This window comes from Marmota monax, unplaced genomic scaffold, assembly GCF_021218885.2.
Source record: "Marmota monax isolate L192 unplaced genomic scaffold, Marmota_monax_Labrador192_F-V1.1 WCK01_AAM20220418_F8-fsc00072, whole genome shotgun sequence".
NCBI lineage: Eukaryota > Metazoa > Chordata > Mammalia > Rodentia > Sciuridae > Marmota > Marmota monax.
The window spans coordinates 2,741,109-2,759,893 of NW_026692356.1; the positions used below are offsets into that span (position 1 = coordinate 2,741,109).

The window sequence follows — 18,785 nt, forward strand, 5'->3', positions numbered from 1 at the left end:
GTAAAGTAACCCAAGTAGTGCTTAGCATTCTAAATCAGGATCTTCAACAAAGAACAAATACAATTCTTTGCCAGTATCTGGGAAATGACAGGACAAAGGAAAGTGATTTTAGGTTTCCAAAGAGGGAAACTCTCAGAAGGTAAATATAAAGGAGGAAACAATGGAGTAAGGTTTGTTTATAGAGTCCTCTGGTGCTACCTGTTCTCTAAGACTAGAGTTCTCTTCTGTGAAGTTGAATTTATAGCCTACCTTTAGACAAAAAAGCAAGAGGAGAGGGAGAAATCTTACTGTGTCTCCTTTTGGTCAAAAATATTTTTTATGCCAGAGGCATATTTTGGGGTGACACATTCTGATTGCCTTCAGAGTAAAAGATGCACAGATTTCCACTCATCATAGTCAATGTTCTTTATTTCATTATTGTTGTTCCTTCATGGGTTTCTCCTTAACAAGTGTCTGAACTTACAACTCATTGACAGTTATAAATTTAGATGATAAATCACACATTCCCCCTAAATACCATGACAACATGCCTTTCCTGGTGGCAGCATTTCAGATGACTAGCTAGGTTTATAACAATAAACTGTGTAACTTTCTAATTAAGGGCTTTGTCTTCTGTTGAAAATCAGCTAATTTTACATTTCTCCAATTAAGTAACATTTCAAATCCTTGATACCTTCCTCAGGAAGCCACAAAACTGGTTGTTTCTTCATCTGGCTCTGCTCATTCCAACTCTTCAAAGTAATCAGTATAATCCCCAACATGGAGCTGCTCCCAATTAATCTGCTAAGGTGTCTTAATGTGGCAGAATGATGGTTTGATCCGTTTGATTCCACAGCCTTTTTTCTTTTCACTACTTGACAATACCATAAAAAGATGATAGGTAATTCTATGCTCTCATCTAGGGGAAAAATGTATAACTCAAACTAAATGAAGTTAAAATAACTGTATTTTGAACATTTTATTACAAGGGGTAACTATGAGGAGCATTAAATCTAAGTAGTCATTACTAAAACAAGCTCAGTAAAACCTCTAGCCCGTGAATTCAATTAGAAAGAAATATTATAATGGTATATCTTTCACTCTGTTTTAAACTTGTATCTTTGTCAACTATATTACAACAGGGCAAACAGTAAAGCCAATGTGCAAAAAGAAAACGGTGTTTGACCTTTGCTCTTTTAGGTGTTAAGTATGCTGAAAACCTCAATGAATTTAAGATATGACTAAGCTGAATACTCACAGTGTGTGTTGATGCTGACAGATAATTTACTTTTATAATTATATTAGGCAAAATTAAATTGTATTACTATTTTAAATTGTTTACAGTATATCACACCTAACTTTTCCAGTAGTATTAAAAAAAATAAATAAATATCCTAAAGGCAAGCACCAAAAGCAGTCAAGGCAATAAAACTGTATCATTAGTAACTTGTAAACTAAAACTCTAGTCCTTTTTTTTAGTCCTTGTTTCCCAAAAGAGTTACACTAATGAGCGAAGAAATTTTCCAGCTACATTTTCGAGGTTACAAATGATGCCTTAAATGATTGCCCATGAGACCACAGGGTTGTTTTTGTTTTTCCATACTGGGGATTGAACCCAGAGGCACTTTACCACTGATCCACATCCCTACCCTTTTTATTTTCTTATTTTGAGACAGGGTCTCATTAAGTTGCTGAGGCTGGCCTGCAACTTGCGATCCTCCAACCTCATACCCCTAAGTCGCTAGAACATGGGCAAGTAAATTACATTCAAATGAAACCATACCTTTTTTGTTGTTACCATATTGAATGGTGGACTACAATCAACACATAAAGAAAAAAATCAAGCTTGTGGCTAACTATCTCTATGTATTATAGTGGTAGTGCCATTCTAATTTTATTGATGCTTTACTTTTCATAAAGTGCAGAAAATAAATAAATAAAGTTTAAAAAGATTTGAAGATTTATATACAGTTCTCAAGTTGAGATATTACTAATTACATTTCTTATATCTTTTTAACTCTGTGAAAGCTGTCACATACATTAAAAGCTCATCAACCCAGGTAGAATTAATTATTTTGATCCCTCTTTTATCAGTTTAGTATTAAGGAGTATATAATTATGAAGCTTATTCTATAATACAAGTTTAAATAAAAGAAACATTTACATGCTATAAACTAAATCCAGATACAGTCAGATGCTGAGCGTTATTCCTGGCTTCAAAATAGGAAGTATCTGTTTCATTATCTGGTTGAGGTATGAAAGGCATAGTTTGATGCTGCAGATTTTCCCAGTCTACATCAGTGAAGAGAGGATGACGTTTCAGTTCTTAGGAAAAATATGAAACAAAACAATATTATGACACAATTACCTAAGTAAGTACTCCCTTTCGGAATTAAAAAGGGGATGTCTAACATGTATCTTGCCTGAACTTACAATGCCAATTCTACAAATGTCTGTCTCCCTGTTAAGGTCAAATACCATTTGATTTTGTCTATTACTTGGCATATAATAGGTTCCTGGTTTAGATTTGCCAAATGAGCAAATGAAGCATTTTTCTTGCTGCCTGCATCTTCTTACACAATCCCTGACCTGAGAGAAGAGAGTTTGGCCTACTTCTGGCTCCCTAATACAACTTCCATAATGCTGACATCACATGATTAATGCTTCAGTTCTCATTACAAGGCCTAACCACTTATTTATATCACTAAAATCTTTAGCACTATCTATTGCCCCAGATAACTTGAGCATGAAGCTCACCCTTTACTCCCTTGCTTTCTTCCCTGTGCTCCATCCTTCTTCATGGTGATTTTAACATATACATTGTTGATACCTTATTCATCCTTCCTATTTCTTTCTGCCTACTAAAATAAAAGTATGTTCATTTATTTGACCACATGGTGATATTTAGTTGGTAGAAATAACCCTCCCTTTTATTAACTCTTCTTTTTTGTGTATGTGTCATTGCTGTGGATTGAACTGGGGTCCTTGCACACATTAGGCAAGCTCTCTACCACTAGGCTACATTCCTAGCCTGAACCTTTCAATCCTTAAACCAACAATAGAGATGTTAACAAACAAGAAATTAAGGCAGTAAGTTGTTAAACCATCACAAAAAGTAACCCAACTTAAGTAAAATATTGGAAGAGGACTACATAGACAGGAAAGAATTATGGGTCTGTATTGGGGGTAAGGAGTTGGGAGATTAATGTCTACCAGTTGATTTTTCCCTATACTAAAAGACTAACAGGAAAAGGAATAAAATAGCAACAATAGTTTACATACAAAGAATTTGTCTCTTAATGTTCAAAATAACTGAGCATGGATAACTTATCAGAATGGTGGTTCTGGGGTGATTTTACCCTTAAAGGACATTTGGCAATGTTTGGAGACATTTTTGGTGGACACAAATGTGGGAGCATCTACCAAGTAGAGGCCAGGGATTCTGTTAAATATTCTACAGTCAACAGGACAGGCCCCACAATTATCTGGATAAAGCAGAGAAACTCTTCTTCAGAAAATCATATAAGTTGCTAAAAATAAATGGGGATAAAAGAAAAATGTTCTTACTAATGACACCACAGATATTTGTTTCTTCAACAAACAATTTACAGAGTGAAGCGGAGGATGGGTATTCTTCAGTTTAAAAAAGTTACTTCAGGGCTGGGGTTGTGGCTTAGAGGTAGAGTGCTTGCCTAGCATGCATGAGACACTGGGTTCGATCCTCAGCACCCCATAAAAAAAATAAAGATATTGTGTCCATCTATAACTAAAAAATATTCTTTTAAAAAAAGTTACTTCAACCCTTAAACTAAATTAGAATTCCTTTGTGAATTAAGTTTAAATGAAAATGAGTAGTTATGATGAAAGGATCACAAAGCTTCCCACTATATCCAGATACCAGAGAATAAGAGTTACTACTATCAATTTTCTGCTTCATTAAATGTATCTTCTAGCAAAATATTTGAAAATCATTCCAATGCACCATATCATAGCCCATTAGAATATCACAATAGACTGAAACTGTAATTTCCATGGGTGTGACAAGAAAGAATATTGAATTTTAGATAAATTCATCTTAATATTCTTTCTCCTTGAAGTTGGCAATTATTTTGGCCTTGAATGTGCTCCATGCTGATGTAATACTTTCTGCACCACTAGTGTAACAAGGTAGATGATTGTTTAGAGTCCTAGTAGTAATAAAGTCTTCACTCAGCTTGAGACTGATTAACACATAACCATAAGGCAATGCATATAATATGTTATCAATAAGAGTTAGGGTCTTAGTTTTTTTTTTTTTTTCCAAAGCTATCTGCTGCCACCTGAATGATACCATGCTTTATAATAGCAATCTGACCAATATGTTGTGTTAAGATACCCACATCTATTCTGAAGTAACACTGTGAGGATCTGATGTGTCCAAACCCAATGTACCCTGCTGGAATTGAAATTTGTGGGTGTTGAGGTATTTCAAGCAACATAAATGAAGTCCTAGGCTTCTTCAGAAAGCTAAAGCTGAGTTTTCAAATGACCACTCTTTCACTTCTTACAGGTTTCTGATCAAAACTCACTCTTCATAGAGGTATTCCCAATCACCATATCTAAAAACATCTCTTGCCATCACTTTGTATCCTCTCACTTTGCTTTAGTTTTCTTCCTAGTACTCACCCATGCATCATGTTATGTTATGGCTGTTTGCCTACAACCTGTCTTTCTACTAGAATGTGAGTTCCATAAAGAAAGGGACTTCAGTCTAGTTCATCCTTAGTATAGCCCTGGACTTGAAGTCATGAAGTCACTTGATAGGTTCAATTAAATCAATAAACACACTTTTTTTTTTTTTTGTGTGTGTGTGTGTATTTTTTTTTTCTCCTTCCCTAACACTAGGGACCAAACCCAGGGGTGTTCTACACTGAGCTATATCCTCAACCTTTCTTATTCTGAGACAGGGTCTTGCTAAATTATCCAGGCTGTCATCAAACTGCGATCCTCCTGCCTCAGCCTCCAGAGTAGATGAAATTCATACTGTTGATCTTAAGAGAGGGAACACTTAGAAGCTGATGCAAATGACATTATTTCTAAAGCCTGATTTCCTAAATATACCCTAATTCATATCAAAATGTATTTGGGACATAATATTTATATGTCTCTATATTACCATAAAGATATGGTAATACCTTATCACAAAGAGGATTTATTTTTAGGTACTTAGGTAGAACCTAGGGCTTTGTGCATGAGCTCTCCCATTTCCAGCCCTACAAAATTACTTTAAGGCTGCTGTTGATGAGATTTACTAGAATTTTAAAATTACTTAATATACTCCTGCAGTGAGAAAACCATTGAATGGTTCTTAATGTACTAAATTTGTCTGGAATCTGATAAATTTGCTAATGAGAAATGTTATTAGAAGTTAAGCAGTTAAGAAATGATAAAACAGGAAGTTTTCATGAAACAAATTTCCTGTATTTGTTGATGGTTAACTTTTATCAGGGTGTGATACCAACATATAAGACTGCTTCAGGTACCTCCGTGGGAATAACAAAATTCAGTGTATAAATATTTTATCTTGACTGTACTTAATTTTAATGGAGTATGACAAATATATTAATGTATATACCAAGAGGAGAGAAATAAACGAAATCATCTTTTTACCATTTAGCAGTCAGATTATCTGTAGTATTGTACTAGAACTTGATATTGTCATTAATAATCACCAACGATAAGAGAGTTTATTAATATAAAACCTTACCTTTCATTCCAGCTCTCTTTGTATCATCAATAGTTAAAAGTATTTCTACTGCACTTTGAGCATTATTAGATAACTTTTCGTCACCTTCTGGCCAAGGGATATCTATAAATATAAATACACAAATAAACTTGTTAATTGCTGCTTAACAGATAAATGAATCTATCTTAATCTTTCAATGAGAAAAATAGGAGAAAAATGAATCACCTCTTTTCAGAATATTCTGGAATACTTGTTGTGGTGTCTCATCATTAAAAGGGGGAATTCCAGTTAGAAATTCAAACAAGCAAACTCCAAGTGCCCACCAGTCTACTGCAGGACCTGGAATTAGGAGGAAATAGCTGAATTTGCAAGCATTTTTCCACAAATATCTGATCAACTAAAATATCAGTGTAGAGATATTTGAATGTAATCAAGGCTTTCATTGGCTAAGGCTTTCTACTGTCTTCATACAGTACAAAAATCCAAAAACATATTACTTTCCTCTTTATTTTCTAAGTAATTTAGACTGGCAACTAGCACAGCTATTTAAAGGAACAGTAAAGCCATTTATTTTCATTTATTAATAACTTCTGATATCCTGGGTACTTTATGTGTTCTAATTCCTAAAGCACAACAAAAGGATGCATTTAATGTAAAGAATATTCTCTAAGACATTCTACTTCTTAATTTCGAGTCAGGAGTAAGTACATTTAGATGATTATCTGTACTCCACTGTTTTCACAAAAGGAAGAGATGAGACAGCAACATTTATACAACTTGGAAGATGGCTTGATAAGGAGGGAAGGCCCTAATTATAGAATGTTTTAATGTGGCTTTATTCTTTTTAAGAACCTAAGACAAATTAGTTTAACAAAATATTTAAATTCTGGCTTGAAGAAGAAATTAGGAGATAATAAATAGGTAAAACTAATATCTGAATAACATTGAAAACAATATTTGTATACAAAGTTGTTTTTTATTTTTCAGAAGGGTCTCACTATATTGCCCAGGCTGGCCTTGAACTCCTGGGCTTAAGTAATCCTGCTACTTCAGTCTCCCTAGTACCCAGGATTATAGGCATGTGCCATGCCCAGCTATACAAAGATTTTAATGATATGTTAATCATGACCATATAAATTGGTTTACACTTTTATTTCTGTTCATGAATAAAGTATTTTCTACAGAAAGATTAATTTTTGATAAAAAATGGTTAATTTTAAAATTAAGAATTTGTAGCTAAGTTTGCTACAAATTATTCTTTTATACATTTATTTTTTTTTCTTTAGTACTGGGGATTTAAAAGCACAGGGGCACTTTGCCACTAAGCTACATCTTAGCACCTTTTATTTTATTTCACTTTTTGAGACAAGGTCTCAATAAATTGAGGCTGGTCTTGAACTTTTGACCCTCCCGCTTCAGAGTCCCAAGTAGCTGGTATTAGAGAGATACACCATTGCACCCGGCTTCTTTCTTTTCCCTTTTCTTTCCTTCCTTCCTTTCCTTTCTTTCTCTCTTGCCCTTCCCCTTCCTCCCCCCTCCCTCTCTTCCTTCCTCTCTTTTCCTCTGAACCCAGGAGCTCTTAACCTCTGACCCACATCCCAGCATTTTAAATTTTGAAACAGTTTCTTGCTGAGTTGCAGAATGCCTCACTAAGTTTCTGAGGCTAGCCTTGAACTTGTGATCCTCCTACCTCAGCCTCTAGAGCCAAGGGGATAATAGGCATGTGCCATTTGCCTGGCTTGCACCCAACTTCTTTAAAGACAATTTCACAAACTTTATTATTGTAGTTAAGCAACGGCCACCATCCCATTTTAAAAGAAGTAAGAAAGCATTGTAGAAAAAAACTGCATGCATTTAGAGTACCTTTTTACCTGCAAACTCCATAATCCCCTGTTCCCTTTGCGGATTATAAGATGCTAATAGTCTGTAGGTTTCTATTTCTATAGAAATCATTATAAAAACATACAGACCACCTCAGTTAGTACACCTTTTAAGCAGCATGGAGAAAGAATTATTCTAATGGATTAGATAATATAACCAAATAACAGGAAAGCTGGAAGAAATCAGGAAAAAAATGTATTTTTATTTACCTCGAGTTAGACATTAGAACCCATACCCAGCTCAGCTGAAATTGTACTTGTGTTAAAAGCATTCATGATTTCTCCACAGATATGTCACAGATAACCATATACTTAAGTCAAAGTCTAATAAGACCACATATTGTGATAAATCTTAGCAATTACAACACTTTATTAGCTGGAGAAAAAGAACAAGCTTGTTTTATACTAACTGGCTTTCTAATTCAAAACCCATTCATAATTTGTAGAGATATATTGATATTGTTATCTTTCTATTTTCTAATAGTAAAGAAATTTAAAATGTAGAAAATTCGATTTTAATAACTTCATCAAAACTATTGCTTCTGTTGTCATAAAAAGCTTATCTCTTTACTCTTTGATACATTTAAGTTATAAAAAAATGTCATTACCTACATTTTTTTTTCACAAACAATCATATTTCTGGATGTCTTTCTGCTCAGAAAACAGAGACAGTTCAGTATTTTATTGAGCATAAAGTAAACATTATTTTATTATGCAATGTGATCTAGTTACACTTTGACTATAGTTTCATGTGCTCTGCCACATTACTTTATAGAGAAGCTTACTTACCTGAAGTCAGAAACCCTGCATGTAAGAAAACAATAGTTAGGTACACTCTGTTAAAATTGTGAGTTAATTCCCTCACTATTTTTAGGTAGTGTACCAGATATAAGATGAAAACGGCCTTCTCAAGAAGAGATGACATAGATATTTTTAACACAATGTTAAAATAGCTGAAACACAAATGTACCCAAGAAGTTACAAGAAACTCAGCTTGTTTCAGGGACAAGATGATGGAAGTCATCTGGGAACCCTGCTTAGGGCCTTGCTAAGTTGAAGAGGCTGGGTTTGAACTCGGAATCTTCCTGCCTCAGCATCCCAAGTTGCTAGGATTATAGGCATGTACCATGGTGCCTGGCTTGGTTTAGTTTTGTTTCCATGGTGTGAGGGATTGAATCCAGGCCTCACACATGTCAAGCAAGTATTCTACCACTGAACTGCATTCTCAGTCCCCAAGTTTCTAATAAGGTGATACAGAAATAAATAACTCTTAGTAGTTGGCCAAGGGATACTTTTTTTTTTTAAATTTATTTATTTATTTTTAGTTTATAGATGGATGCAATACCTTTATTTTATTTATTTATTTTTTAGAGAGAATTTTTTTTAATATTTATTTCTTAGTTATTGGCGGACACAACATCTTTGTTTGTATGTGGTGCTGAGGATCGAACCCGGGCCGCATGCATGCCAAGCGAGCGCGCTACCGAAAGGGATACTTTATAAAGATAAAACATTTGAACTGATGAGATGAGAAGAAATTTGATTGGATAATGATTGTCAACTAAAACAAAATACATGTGCAAAATAAGGAAGAGTTGGACATTAAATGTATCTCATTAAGAAAAGGAATGAAAGCATAAAGCATATAAAGAGATTCTTTGAGATGAGCTTAGAGTCTTGAGCATCATGATCAGGAATTTGGATTTTGTTTAGCAGATCAGAGGGAACCATCATAGTTTTTCCCTCCAAAAAAACAAAACCAGAATGAACCATAGTTTAGGAAGAAAAATCTGGTTGCAATGATTACAGACAATAGAATGAAAATGAGAAGATCAGATAGATAGAAGGCCATTAAAATAATGAAAGACAAAGATGAGGTTCTTAGAATGGTAGCAGAGATGAAAAGCTCTGCAGAGATCTAATTAAATGGATTTAATGTCTGAATGTAGGAATGATTGTCTTCATGGAGATGGTGAAACAAATAGGGAACAGAGAGTGAGGTGGATAACAAGTCCTGTTTTTACATGCAACACTTGAAAGATCAGTAGAATGCTGACTAGGCAGGTTGGGCTGTATGTGTGCTGCCTAGGGAAAGGATTAGAGATAGAGATTTGGGGATCATCAAAATGGAGGTAACAATTAAAGTCCTTTGGAGTGATGAGATTAAGGGCCATGGGAAGGGAACAGAAGCATGGGGCAATATCTTGAAGAACTACTCAGTCCTCTATCCAGTGCTGTGGGTAGAAAATACTTGAAAAAAACTGCATCTGTATTGAACTTGTACAGACTTCTTTTTTGTCTTATAATTATTCCGTTGCTAGACTGTATTAGATGTTATAAGTAATATAGAGGTGATTTAAAGTATACAGGAGGATATACATAGTTTATATGCAAATACTGTGCCATTTCCCCACCACCACCACCTTTTTTTTTTTTTAACTGTGCCATTTAATACAAGGGACTTGAGCATTCACAAATTTTTTTGTAGTCCTTGGGGAATCATGAAACCAATCCTTCATAGATATTGAGGGAATTATACTTGACAGACATAAGGGAAAAAACCTGACAATTGTAATAGAGGTTAAGGGGAATGAGACTGAGAAGAAACTGTTGGGTTTGACAATAAGGACGGTGGTAATGGTTAAGAAAAGTTTCTCATTGTTATACAAAATTACATATAAGAGGTTGTGAGGGGAATGGGAAAATAAACAAGGAGAGATATGAATTACAGTGGATGGGGTAGAGAGAGAAGATGGGAGGGGAGGGAGGGGGGATGGTAGAGGATAGGAAAGGTAGCAGAATACAACAGTTACTAATAGGGCATTATGTAAAAATGTGGATGTGTAACCGATGTGATTCTGCAATCTGTATTTGGGGTAAAATTGGGAGTTCATAACCAACTTGAATCTAATGTATGAAATATGATATGTCAAGAGCTTTATAATGTTTTGAACAACCAATAAAAAAAATTAAAAAAAAAAAAAAGAAATAAATTTCATAATATTGGAGACTTAGAGTTTTAAAAAATTTTATCCCATCATTTCATACTTCCATGTAGAGACTCTAATAGAAATTATAACTACTTTAAGCATTGTATGGATCAAAAATTTAAGATGTGGACTAAAATGCTTGAGTAAAATACTCAAAAAAAAAAAAAAGAAAGAAAAGTTTCAGTTAAATAGCCAAGATAACAAACACATTACCAGAACAAAAATAATCAGGCAAAGAAAAGAGGCAACCTTTGAGACATTTCACAGTGAGGTCAAGACAAAAGTAGAAACTTACTTTCAGGCTGGGGATAAAAACAAGCAAAGAAATAAAAATAGAAATGGTGTGAGAGGTCGAATGGGGAGGATGAAACAGGTGATAACCAAAGGAGCCCAAATAAAAGGGAAGTAATTAATATCAAGATGTTGAAGAAGAAATTCATCTTATGGACTGAACTGTCACTTTGGCCAAAAAAAAAGTATGTTAAAGTCCAAACTCCCAGGCTGGTGATGTAGCTCGGGGTTAGAGTACCTGACTGGCAAGCCTATGGCCCTGGGTTCAATCCCCAGTATCACAAAAGAAAACAACACAAAAAACCCAGTCCTAACTCCTAGTAAGGATCTCAGAATATGACTTTATTAGGAAATAGAGGCACTGCAGTTGTAATTAATTAGGTTAAAAGGATAGATTGAAATAGGGTGGGACCCTAATTTAATATGACTGCTGTCCTTCTAAGAAGTCAGCATATAATACAGACACAGGGAGAAAACAAACCATCTGCAGAGGTAGAATTGTAATGATGCAGCTACCACATCAGGAGGACCAGAGATTGCTAGGAAACCACCAGAAGCTTGTAAGAGGCAAGGAAGGATTCCCTAAGGTTTCAGCAGAAACATGGCCCTGTCATCACCTTGAATTTGGATTTCTAACTTCCAGAACTATCAGACAATAAATTTTTGTTGTTTTGAACCATCAAATTTGTGGTACTTTATTACAGAAGTTTTAGTAAATGAATATAGTTCATTTCAAAATGTAGGAAAGGAATATTTTTTAAAGAAAGAAAGGAAAGAAAATAAAGAAGACAGGTGAAAATATCTTTTCATTATTAGGTACCATTTTGAAGGATGGTTCAGTTCTGGTTTGACTATTCTGGTGAAGTTGTGAGCGAGGATAAGTTCTAAAACAGGAAGAGGATTCTGGATACTGAATAGAAATTCAGGCCCAACATTATAGTAATAAGCATTGTAGACCAGATATGAAACATTTAGAGCAAACATAATGTAGGGGGTGGGAGGTGGGGCTTCTCTATATTATGAGACTGAATCAAAGAAGGCAAAGGATAGCCAGGCACAGTGGTATACACCTGTAATTCCAGTGGCTCAGGAGGCTGAGACAGGAGGATCGTGAGTTCAAAGCCAGTCTCAGCAAAAGTGAGCTGCTAAGCAACTCTGTGAGACCCTGTCTCTAAATAAAATGTAAAATAGGGCTGCGAATGTGGCTTAGTGGCCGAGTGCTTCTGAGTTTATTCCCTGGTACCTCCCCTCCCACCAAACAAAAAGGGCAAAGGACAAATAGTTGCATGTCCTTTAGTATTTGGTCTTCTACATTCAGAAAATAACAGCCATTTCTTTTTCTTTTTCCTACAATAATATATGGGTGAAAAGAGTATTTCAAGCTGAGTGATGGAATACACTTATAATTCTCACTACTTGGGAGGCTAAGGCAGGAGGATCGTAAGTTTGAGGCCAGTGTACGCAATTTATTGAGACCCTGTCTCAAAATAAACAAGGGCTGGGGATGAAGCACTTGCATAGAATGCTCAAGTTCAATCCCCAGTACTGTAATTAAAAAAAAAAAAAAAAAAGTATTAGCTGAGTATATTTTCTTTTACTTTAAGTTAGTAAGGTAAGTGTCAAATTTAAAATAATTTTTACCTTAAAAGATAAATGTAGTGATAGATCATGATTCAAAACCCAAGACATACAAGTCTTACCATGGGCTGTGCTCAATAACAGCTCAGGTGCCAGGTAGTCTGGGGTTCCTAGAATTCGGCCATCATCCATTGGGGCTGCCCCTCTTCTCACACTTTTTGGAGTTCGGTATGAAGTTCCTGATTTGATCTGATTTGGGGTCTGCTAATTCAAAAGGATTTTAAGAGACAACAAATAAATCTTAATTCTTTTTACCAAAAGTAAAGTACTAAAATTAAAAAAAGCTAGATCATGGACTGGAGGTATATAAGATACACTCAATGGATTCACAACTAGTTGTAATTATGAAAAAGTCCTTACATGTAATGAAATTCAGTAGCTTAGATAACATCAATTATTTTGTTAATATCTGGATACACAAGCAACAATGAAAAAGTGCACAATTCTTCTTTTTTTTTTTTTTTTGTACCAGGGATTGAACTTAGGGGCACTTAATCACTGAGCTATATTCCCAGCCCTTTTTAATTTTGAGATAGGGTCTTGCTAAATTGGTTAGGGCCTCGCTAAGTTGCTGAGGCTGGTTTTGAACTCTTGATCCTCCTGCCTCAGTCTCCTGAGCTGCTAGGCTTACAGGTGTGCGCCGCCATAGTGCCTGGCAAGAAAAAAATTTTGACAGCATGGATAAACATTGCTTAGGAAGATTTACTGAGAAAAGTTGTTGCCGACAAATGATTGAATTATTAGGACAATATGTGATAAACTAAATATAAACAAATTCCTGTACTCAATGGCATTTAAAAGGTTTTAAGAAAATTGTCTAACAATCTTTTGAGTCCAGGAGGACCAGTACTGCAAACAATTGGAAAAATAGGCTCTGAGGTTGAGGCACTTCTAAGTCCTAAGTAAGTTCTAGTTTTATAACTTAAATTCAGAGTTCATGCTTTTTATATTATGATGTCCTTCCAAAGGAAGAAAAAATATAAAGCTTTTGGTTTAAAAGGTAAGGTTTAGAAAATAAGCACAATTTGTTGTTATTTTTATTTACTTATTTATTGTTTCCAGGGATTGAACCCAGGGGCATTTAACCACTGAGCCACTTCCCCAGCCCTTTTTTATATTTCATTGAGAGACAGAATCTCACTGAGTTGCTTAGGGCCTGGCTAAGTTGCTAAGGCTGGTCTTGAACTTGTGATCCTCCTGCCTCACCCTCCTGAGCTGCTGGGATTACAAGCATGAGCCACAGCACCTGGATTGTTATTTTAATTATATACATTTTAACTTTTTTTCTATAATGAGATCATCTAAATGTGTCCTTGGAAGACACTAGGTTAACAGTAGATTTTAATTTGTCAGGATTAACCAACTACTATATATAAAACCACAAAGCTCTATTAATAAAGGAAGAAAGAAGAAAGTAGACTTTAATTTTGTATTGTATAGTATTGCTGAGATCAAGTAAAAATGTGATTATATTTGCTGAGAAAAGTATATTGTGCTATACAAATGAAAGATACTATTGTTAGTAATAAACTGTTACTACAGTTTTACCATTCTGCAAGAAAACTTCCAACAATTCATAGATTCTCAATAAGGAGAATGAAACTATACAGTTAATTAATATCTTATAGTCTAGCTGAGAGGTGAATGTCTTTCTTAATAATTTACTTTTCTAAAATTCAAAGAACAAATTATTAAAAAGCTGTAATGTACCTGATATGACATATAGGATGTTCCTTTTTGAGTAGGGGTGACAGCCATGGGATCTGAGCCAGTATAACCACATGAAATATCCATCGCATCTGAAGAAGTGATGCTCATCTTGGATGGTTCTGAATTATTGGATGCATTAATATGACTATTAAAACTTCGAAAAACTACGGCATTTCTTTTACAAAGAGTTAAGGTCTTCAACACATCTGAAGAAGGAGCTAATATTTTTTGGTTATTGTCTTGGATAACAGGGTTCTCATCTTCTTTTGGCAAGGTATTTTCTTGGCAGTTTGGTGATACAATAAGTAGATCTTCAATATTTGATTCTTCAAAAGAGGATTCCTTGATACTTTTATCTGGATCTAAGGATTGTCTTTCTAATGAACTTTCCATGATAGAACTTCCAGGAAAAGACAAATCTGAGTCCATATTAATACTTTTGGGAGCTCTATCATCATCAGAGCATAGAAAATTAGAATTTAAGTAGTCCTTATTAGTCTTTTCACAATCTTCCTCTAGATCACACATAAGGTTTTTTGCTATCGTTGGTATAGGTAATTTTTCTGGTGTTTGTTGTTTATCAGTAAAATAATCGACAATGTTTTCCTTATTAGCACAGTCATTTCGCTGACTTCTGTGCACTGATAACTTCAAATTCTGAACTTCAGCTGTTAAGCCTGAATTTTGATTTGTGTTACAATTTATCATTTCATTACTATGGTTATACTCCCCACAATTTTTTTTATTTTGTATAATTTCCTGACAAGGACTAGAGTCAACCAACTCAATTTTTCTTTTTAAACTTCTTTTCCCAAGGTGCTCTTCAGATACATCACTAGAATTTACAGTCCACTGCTTTGACTCATGGAAACTAGACTGTCTTGTGTCAGTGGCCATATTTACATTAATTACATCCAGTTCTGTTGCTTCCCAAGAAACTTCCCCAGAGAAGCATTTTTTAGCAAGATTTACACAAGAGCTTCCAGTGGCAGGAATGGCACTGGGGTTGTGAATGGGAGAAAGGGCTAACTCAAGATCCTTTTTATGGAAACTTTTGGTCTCAACAGCATTTGCAGATTTTGCACATAACTTGTCAACTGTACTCCAACTCATCATTGTAGAGCCCGATGCTTCATCACTTTCCTGAGAGGAAGAGAAATACTTTTTTTAGTTATATAAAGCTGAGAATCTTTTTTTGGGGGGGGTGGGAGGCTATCAGGGATTGAACTCAGGGGCACTCGACCACTGAGCCACACCCCCAGCCCTATTTTATATTTTATTTAGAGATGGGGTCTCATTGCGTTGCTTAGCACCTTGCTTTTGCTGAGGGTGGCTTTGAACTCCTCTCTACCTTCTGGCCATCTAGGTGTGATAGATAACTCCATAAAATATAATGCTACCTATTCTCACTAAAACAAAAGAACAATAATCACAGAGAATTAAAAAGAAATATAAGCACATAGAGCATAAGTTTATGCACATTATTTTGAATGAAACATAATCTGAAATCTAAGTCAATTATCCTTTATTATATAGGTTGATAGTATACTACATATTATTATGGGTAACATACTTAGGCAAATTTCAACATTATGTATATATGTTTTGTAGTAGGGGTATATGAATGATTCTGTTTCAAAGTACAAAATGCCTAGGGCTTGAAAATTAAACAATAAAAAATTAAATAGCAAAAACATTGTTACTATAAACATGTACCACTTCACATGAGTAATAATGCCAAAAATAGCAGGAATTAAAATCTACTGTCAATATGAGGAATTGACGATAATTGATAACAAAATGCTTTTCTCAAAACTGAATTCCAACTATCTGCAAGTGCTCATGTATACTCAAGAGCTTTGTATGTAATATGGCAAAATAATTCATGGTGACAAGGATTTTTATAAGATTACTCCATTAGAGTGATGCTTTTTATTTATTATTTATTTATTTATTTTAGTTGTAGATGGACATAATACCTTAATTTAATTTATTTATTTATATGTGGTGCTGAGGATTGAACCCAGTGCCTCACATGTGCTAGTCAAGTGCTCTACTACTGAGCCACAACCCCAACCCACCATTAGAATAATTTTTTAGTAAACTCTTATATTGCCTATTTTTGAAGTACAAATATCAAACTTTAATAACTATTATTATCTTACTTAATAAGGAGGATCATTTAGTTCCAACCAAAAAGGAAATTCCTGAATTATAATTCACTGATCTCACAGCACAGAAAAAGATGTATTTAGGGATCAGTACAAGGTTATCAGAGTTCCTTACAGTCCATTATCACTCCTCTGATCACAACTTGAGAAGCACTACTATAATCTAACCTTTGTGTTCCTCAGGAATGCAGAAGTGGGAGGAAAGAAAGGAAAGCTGTATATGTGTACCCTATAGCATATATTATTTATAGCACAGCCTATAAAGAGAGGAGAAAAAATTTACTGAGAATAAAAAGCAAATAAATATAAATCCAAATTATTTATTTTATCAAATGGAAGGTTTATTCTAATCTAACATTATTTATCAGCATTCTATGAAGATATTATTATACTTTTACATTTTAGTTCCTATCTCTTTTAGTACCTATAGCTTTAAAAACTTAATAAAATAAGAGCAAAGTGAGGCTCAAGCAGAGAGCACTCTCTAGAGAGAGACAGGGACATCTCCAATCAGAGAATGACAAGGAGACAATGCTGTTTCCATATTTATTACTGTTTCTAGCTTTAATAACCTTCTTTTGGTGGGGAGGGGTACTGGAGATTGAACTCAGGGACACTTGACCACATAGCCACATCCCCAGCCCTATTTTGTATTTTATTTAGAGACAGGGTCTCACTGAGTTGCTTAGGGCCTTGCTAAACTGCTGAACTTTGAACTCAAAATCCTCCTTGTCTCAGCCTCCCAAGCCACTGGGGTTACAGTCATATGCCACCATGCCTGGCTTAATAACTTTTTTAAAAGGCAAAAACAATACATAGATTAAGTAAATTAATTTTAACAAAATCCACTCATTTGGCGAGCAGTCTCCTCAGAATAGATACTTTTAAGGGCATACCCATATTACCTTTGTGGTATATAAGCTATTTCTAAAGAGTTACCATTCCTTTAAGTGAGAAATTGGTGGGAAAAAGTATAGAAGGAGGTACATGGAGTTCTAAAGATTAGAAGCAAATACACACAACAAAAAACTCAATATGCTGGTGTGTGTATCATGGTTGGGAATTAAAAAGAAAAGTCCATCTAGATTCCTAGAAGCATTTACTATCAGTCTACTATAATTATTTAATTACTATATTTTAAGCAAGAGCAGTTTCCCAACAGAATGAGAAATGAAATATTTCAAAAGAATTGGTAACAAATGAAGAATTTTTGATAATACCTTGAGTGCCATTCATGAAACAATTTCATTTCCTTATAGGGTTTATATGAAAAGCTACGGTGTCTTTCTCATTCATTTGATATACACATTTGGTTTTGAGTAAAATAAATGTTTTCCTAACCTGGGAATCCTTTTCCCATTTGGGACTGCTGTGACACTCTGATTCCACACTGGATACAAAGGTGTGGGATTGACTACTGGCACTAGATGTAGCCAGTCTTTTCCTAGACTGGAGCAGATTTGAAGTTAGACATTTCACAGGAACTCCTGGGTTGGAGGCAAATGTTTCAAGACCTGTAGGAAAAAGTAAATATTGAAACTTATGTCAAAGCTTTCTTAATCCTCACTGAACCTGAATCTTTACAGATAACTGTATTAGACAATGCATATCAGGACTGTTTCTTTGTAAATACTATCAAGTCTACAAGGATGCCTATAGGTGGTTGGGGCATGATTCTCATTATAGATTCATAAATTGTTACAAAGTACTGCTCACAAAGAGAATACAAAACAAAATCCCCTTAACATTTGTAAAGTTAGAATCAAGATAAGGGATTCTTACAATTAGAAAGGGAATCCATTTTGAGTTACTAATAATTCTGGATAAAGGAGCCTATATATATATATTTTTAGTATTTTTTCAGTTGTAGATGGACACAATATCTTTATTATTTATTTGTTTGCTTGTTTATTTATTTATTTAATGTGGTGCTGAGGAATAAACCCAGGGCTTCACGTGTGGGAGGCAAGCACTTTACCATTAAGCCACAATTCCAGCCCCAAGGAGCATTATTGATATACTATATCAGCTGTGCTATGATAAGGTTAGAATGTGACTCAGTTTAATGTGTACTTAATTAAAACTATAGCTTTATTGTAATGTTAAGATTTATGTGCTTGTGAGTATGAATTATAGGCATCCTAAGGGATTTTTTTTTCTTTTTCTTTGCAGTATTGGAGATCAAACACAGAGCCTTAAGCATGCTTTAAAAACACTTTATCACTGAGCTACATCCCCACCCCCATATAAGGGGTTTTCTTAATATGACTTGGTAAAGTGGGCTGGGATATAGCTCAGTTGGTAAAGAGCTTGCCTTACATGCACAAGGCCCTGGGTTCAATTCCCAGCACCACAAGAAAAAAAAAAAAAAAAGACTTGGTAAAGCAAATAAGTAATGGTA

The 18,785-nt window shown here is 34.7% G+C and overlaps 1 protein-coding gene across 2 annotated transcripts in view; it reads right to left on the minus strand.

The window, feature by feature from the left end:
- Positions 1–390: 390 nt before the first annotated feature.
- Mastl (microtubule associated serine/threonine kinase like) overlaps positions 391–18,785 on the minus strand; it is a 33,063-nt gene continuing 14,668 nt past the window's right edge. Inside the window, exons 7-12 of one of the 2 annotated variants that reach the window (XM_046442303.1) lie at positions 17,726–17,898; positions 14,214–15,356; positions 12,566–12,704; positions 5,930–6,043; positions 5,726–5,827; positions 391–2,304 (exon numbers count right to left, since the gene is read on the minus strand). In XM_046442303.1, coding sequence (XP_046298259.1) covers positions 2,147–2,304; positions 5,726–5,827; positions 5,930–6,043; positions 12,566–12,704; positions 14,214–15,356; positions 17,726–17,898 — 1,829 coding nt within the window. In that variant the 3' untranslated portion in view covers positions 391–2,146. Of the gene's footprint in view, positions 2,305–5,725; positions 5,828–5,929; positions 6,044–12,565; positions 12,708–14,213; positions 15,357–17,725; positions 17,899–18,785 lie in introns of both variants that reach the window. The other variant, XM_046442302.1, reaches the window with a different exon arrangement.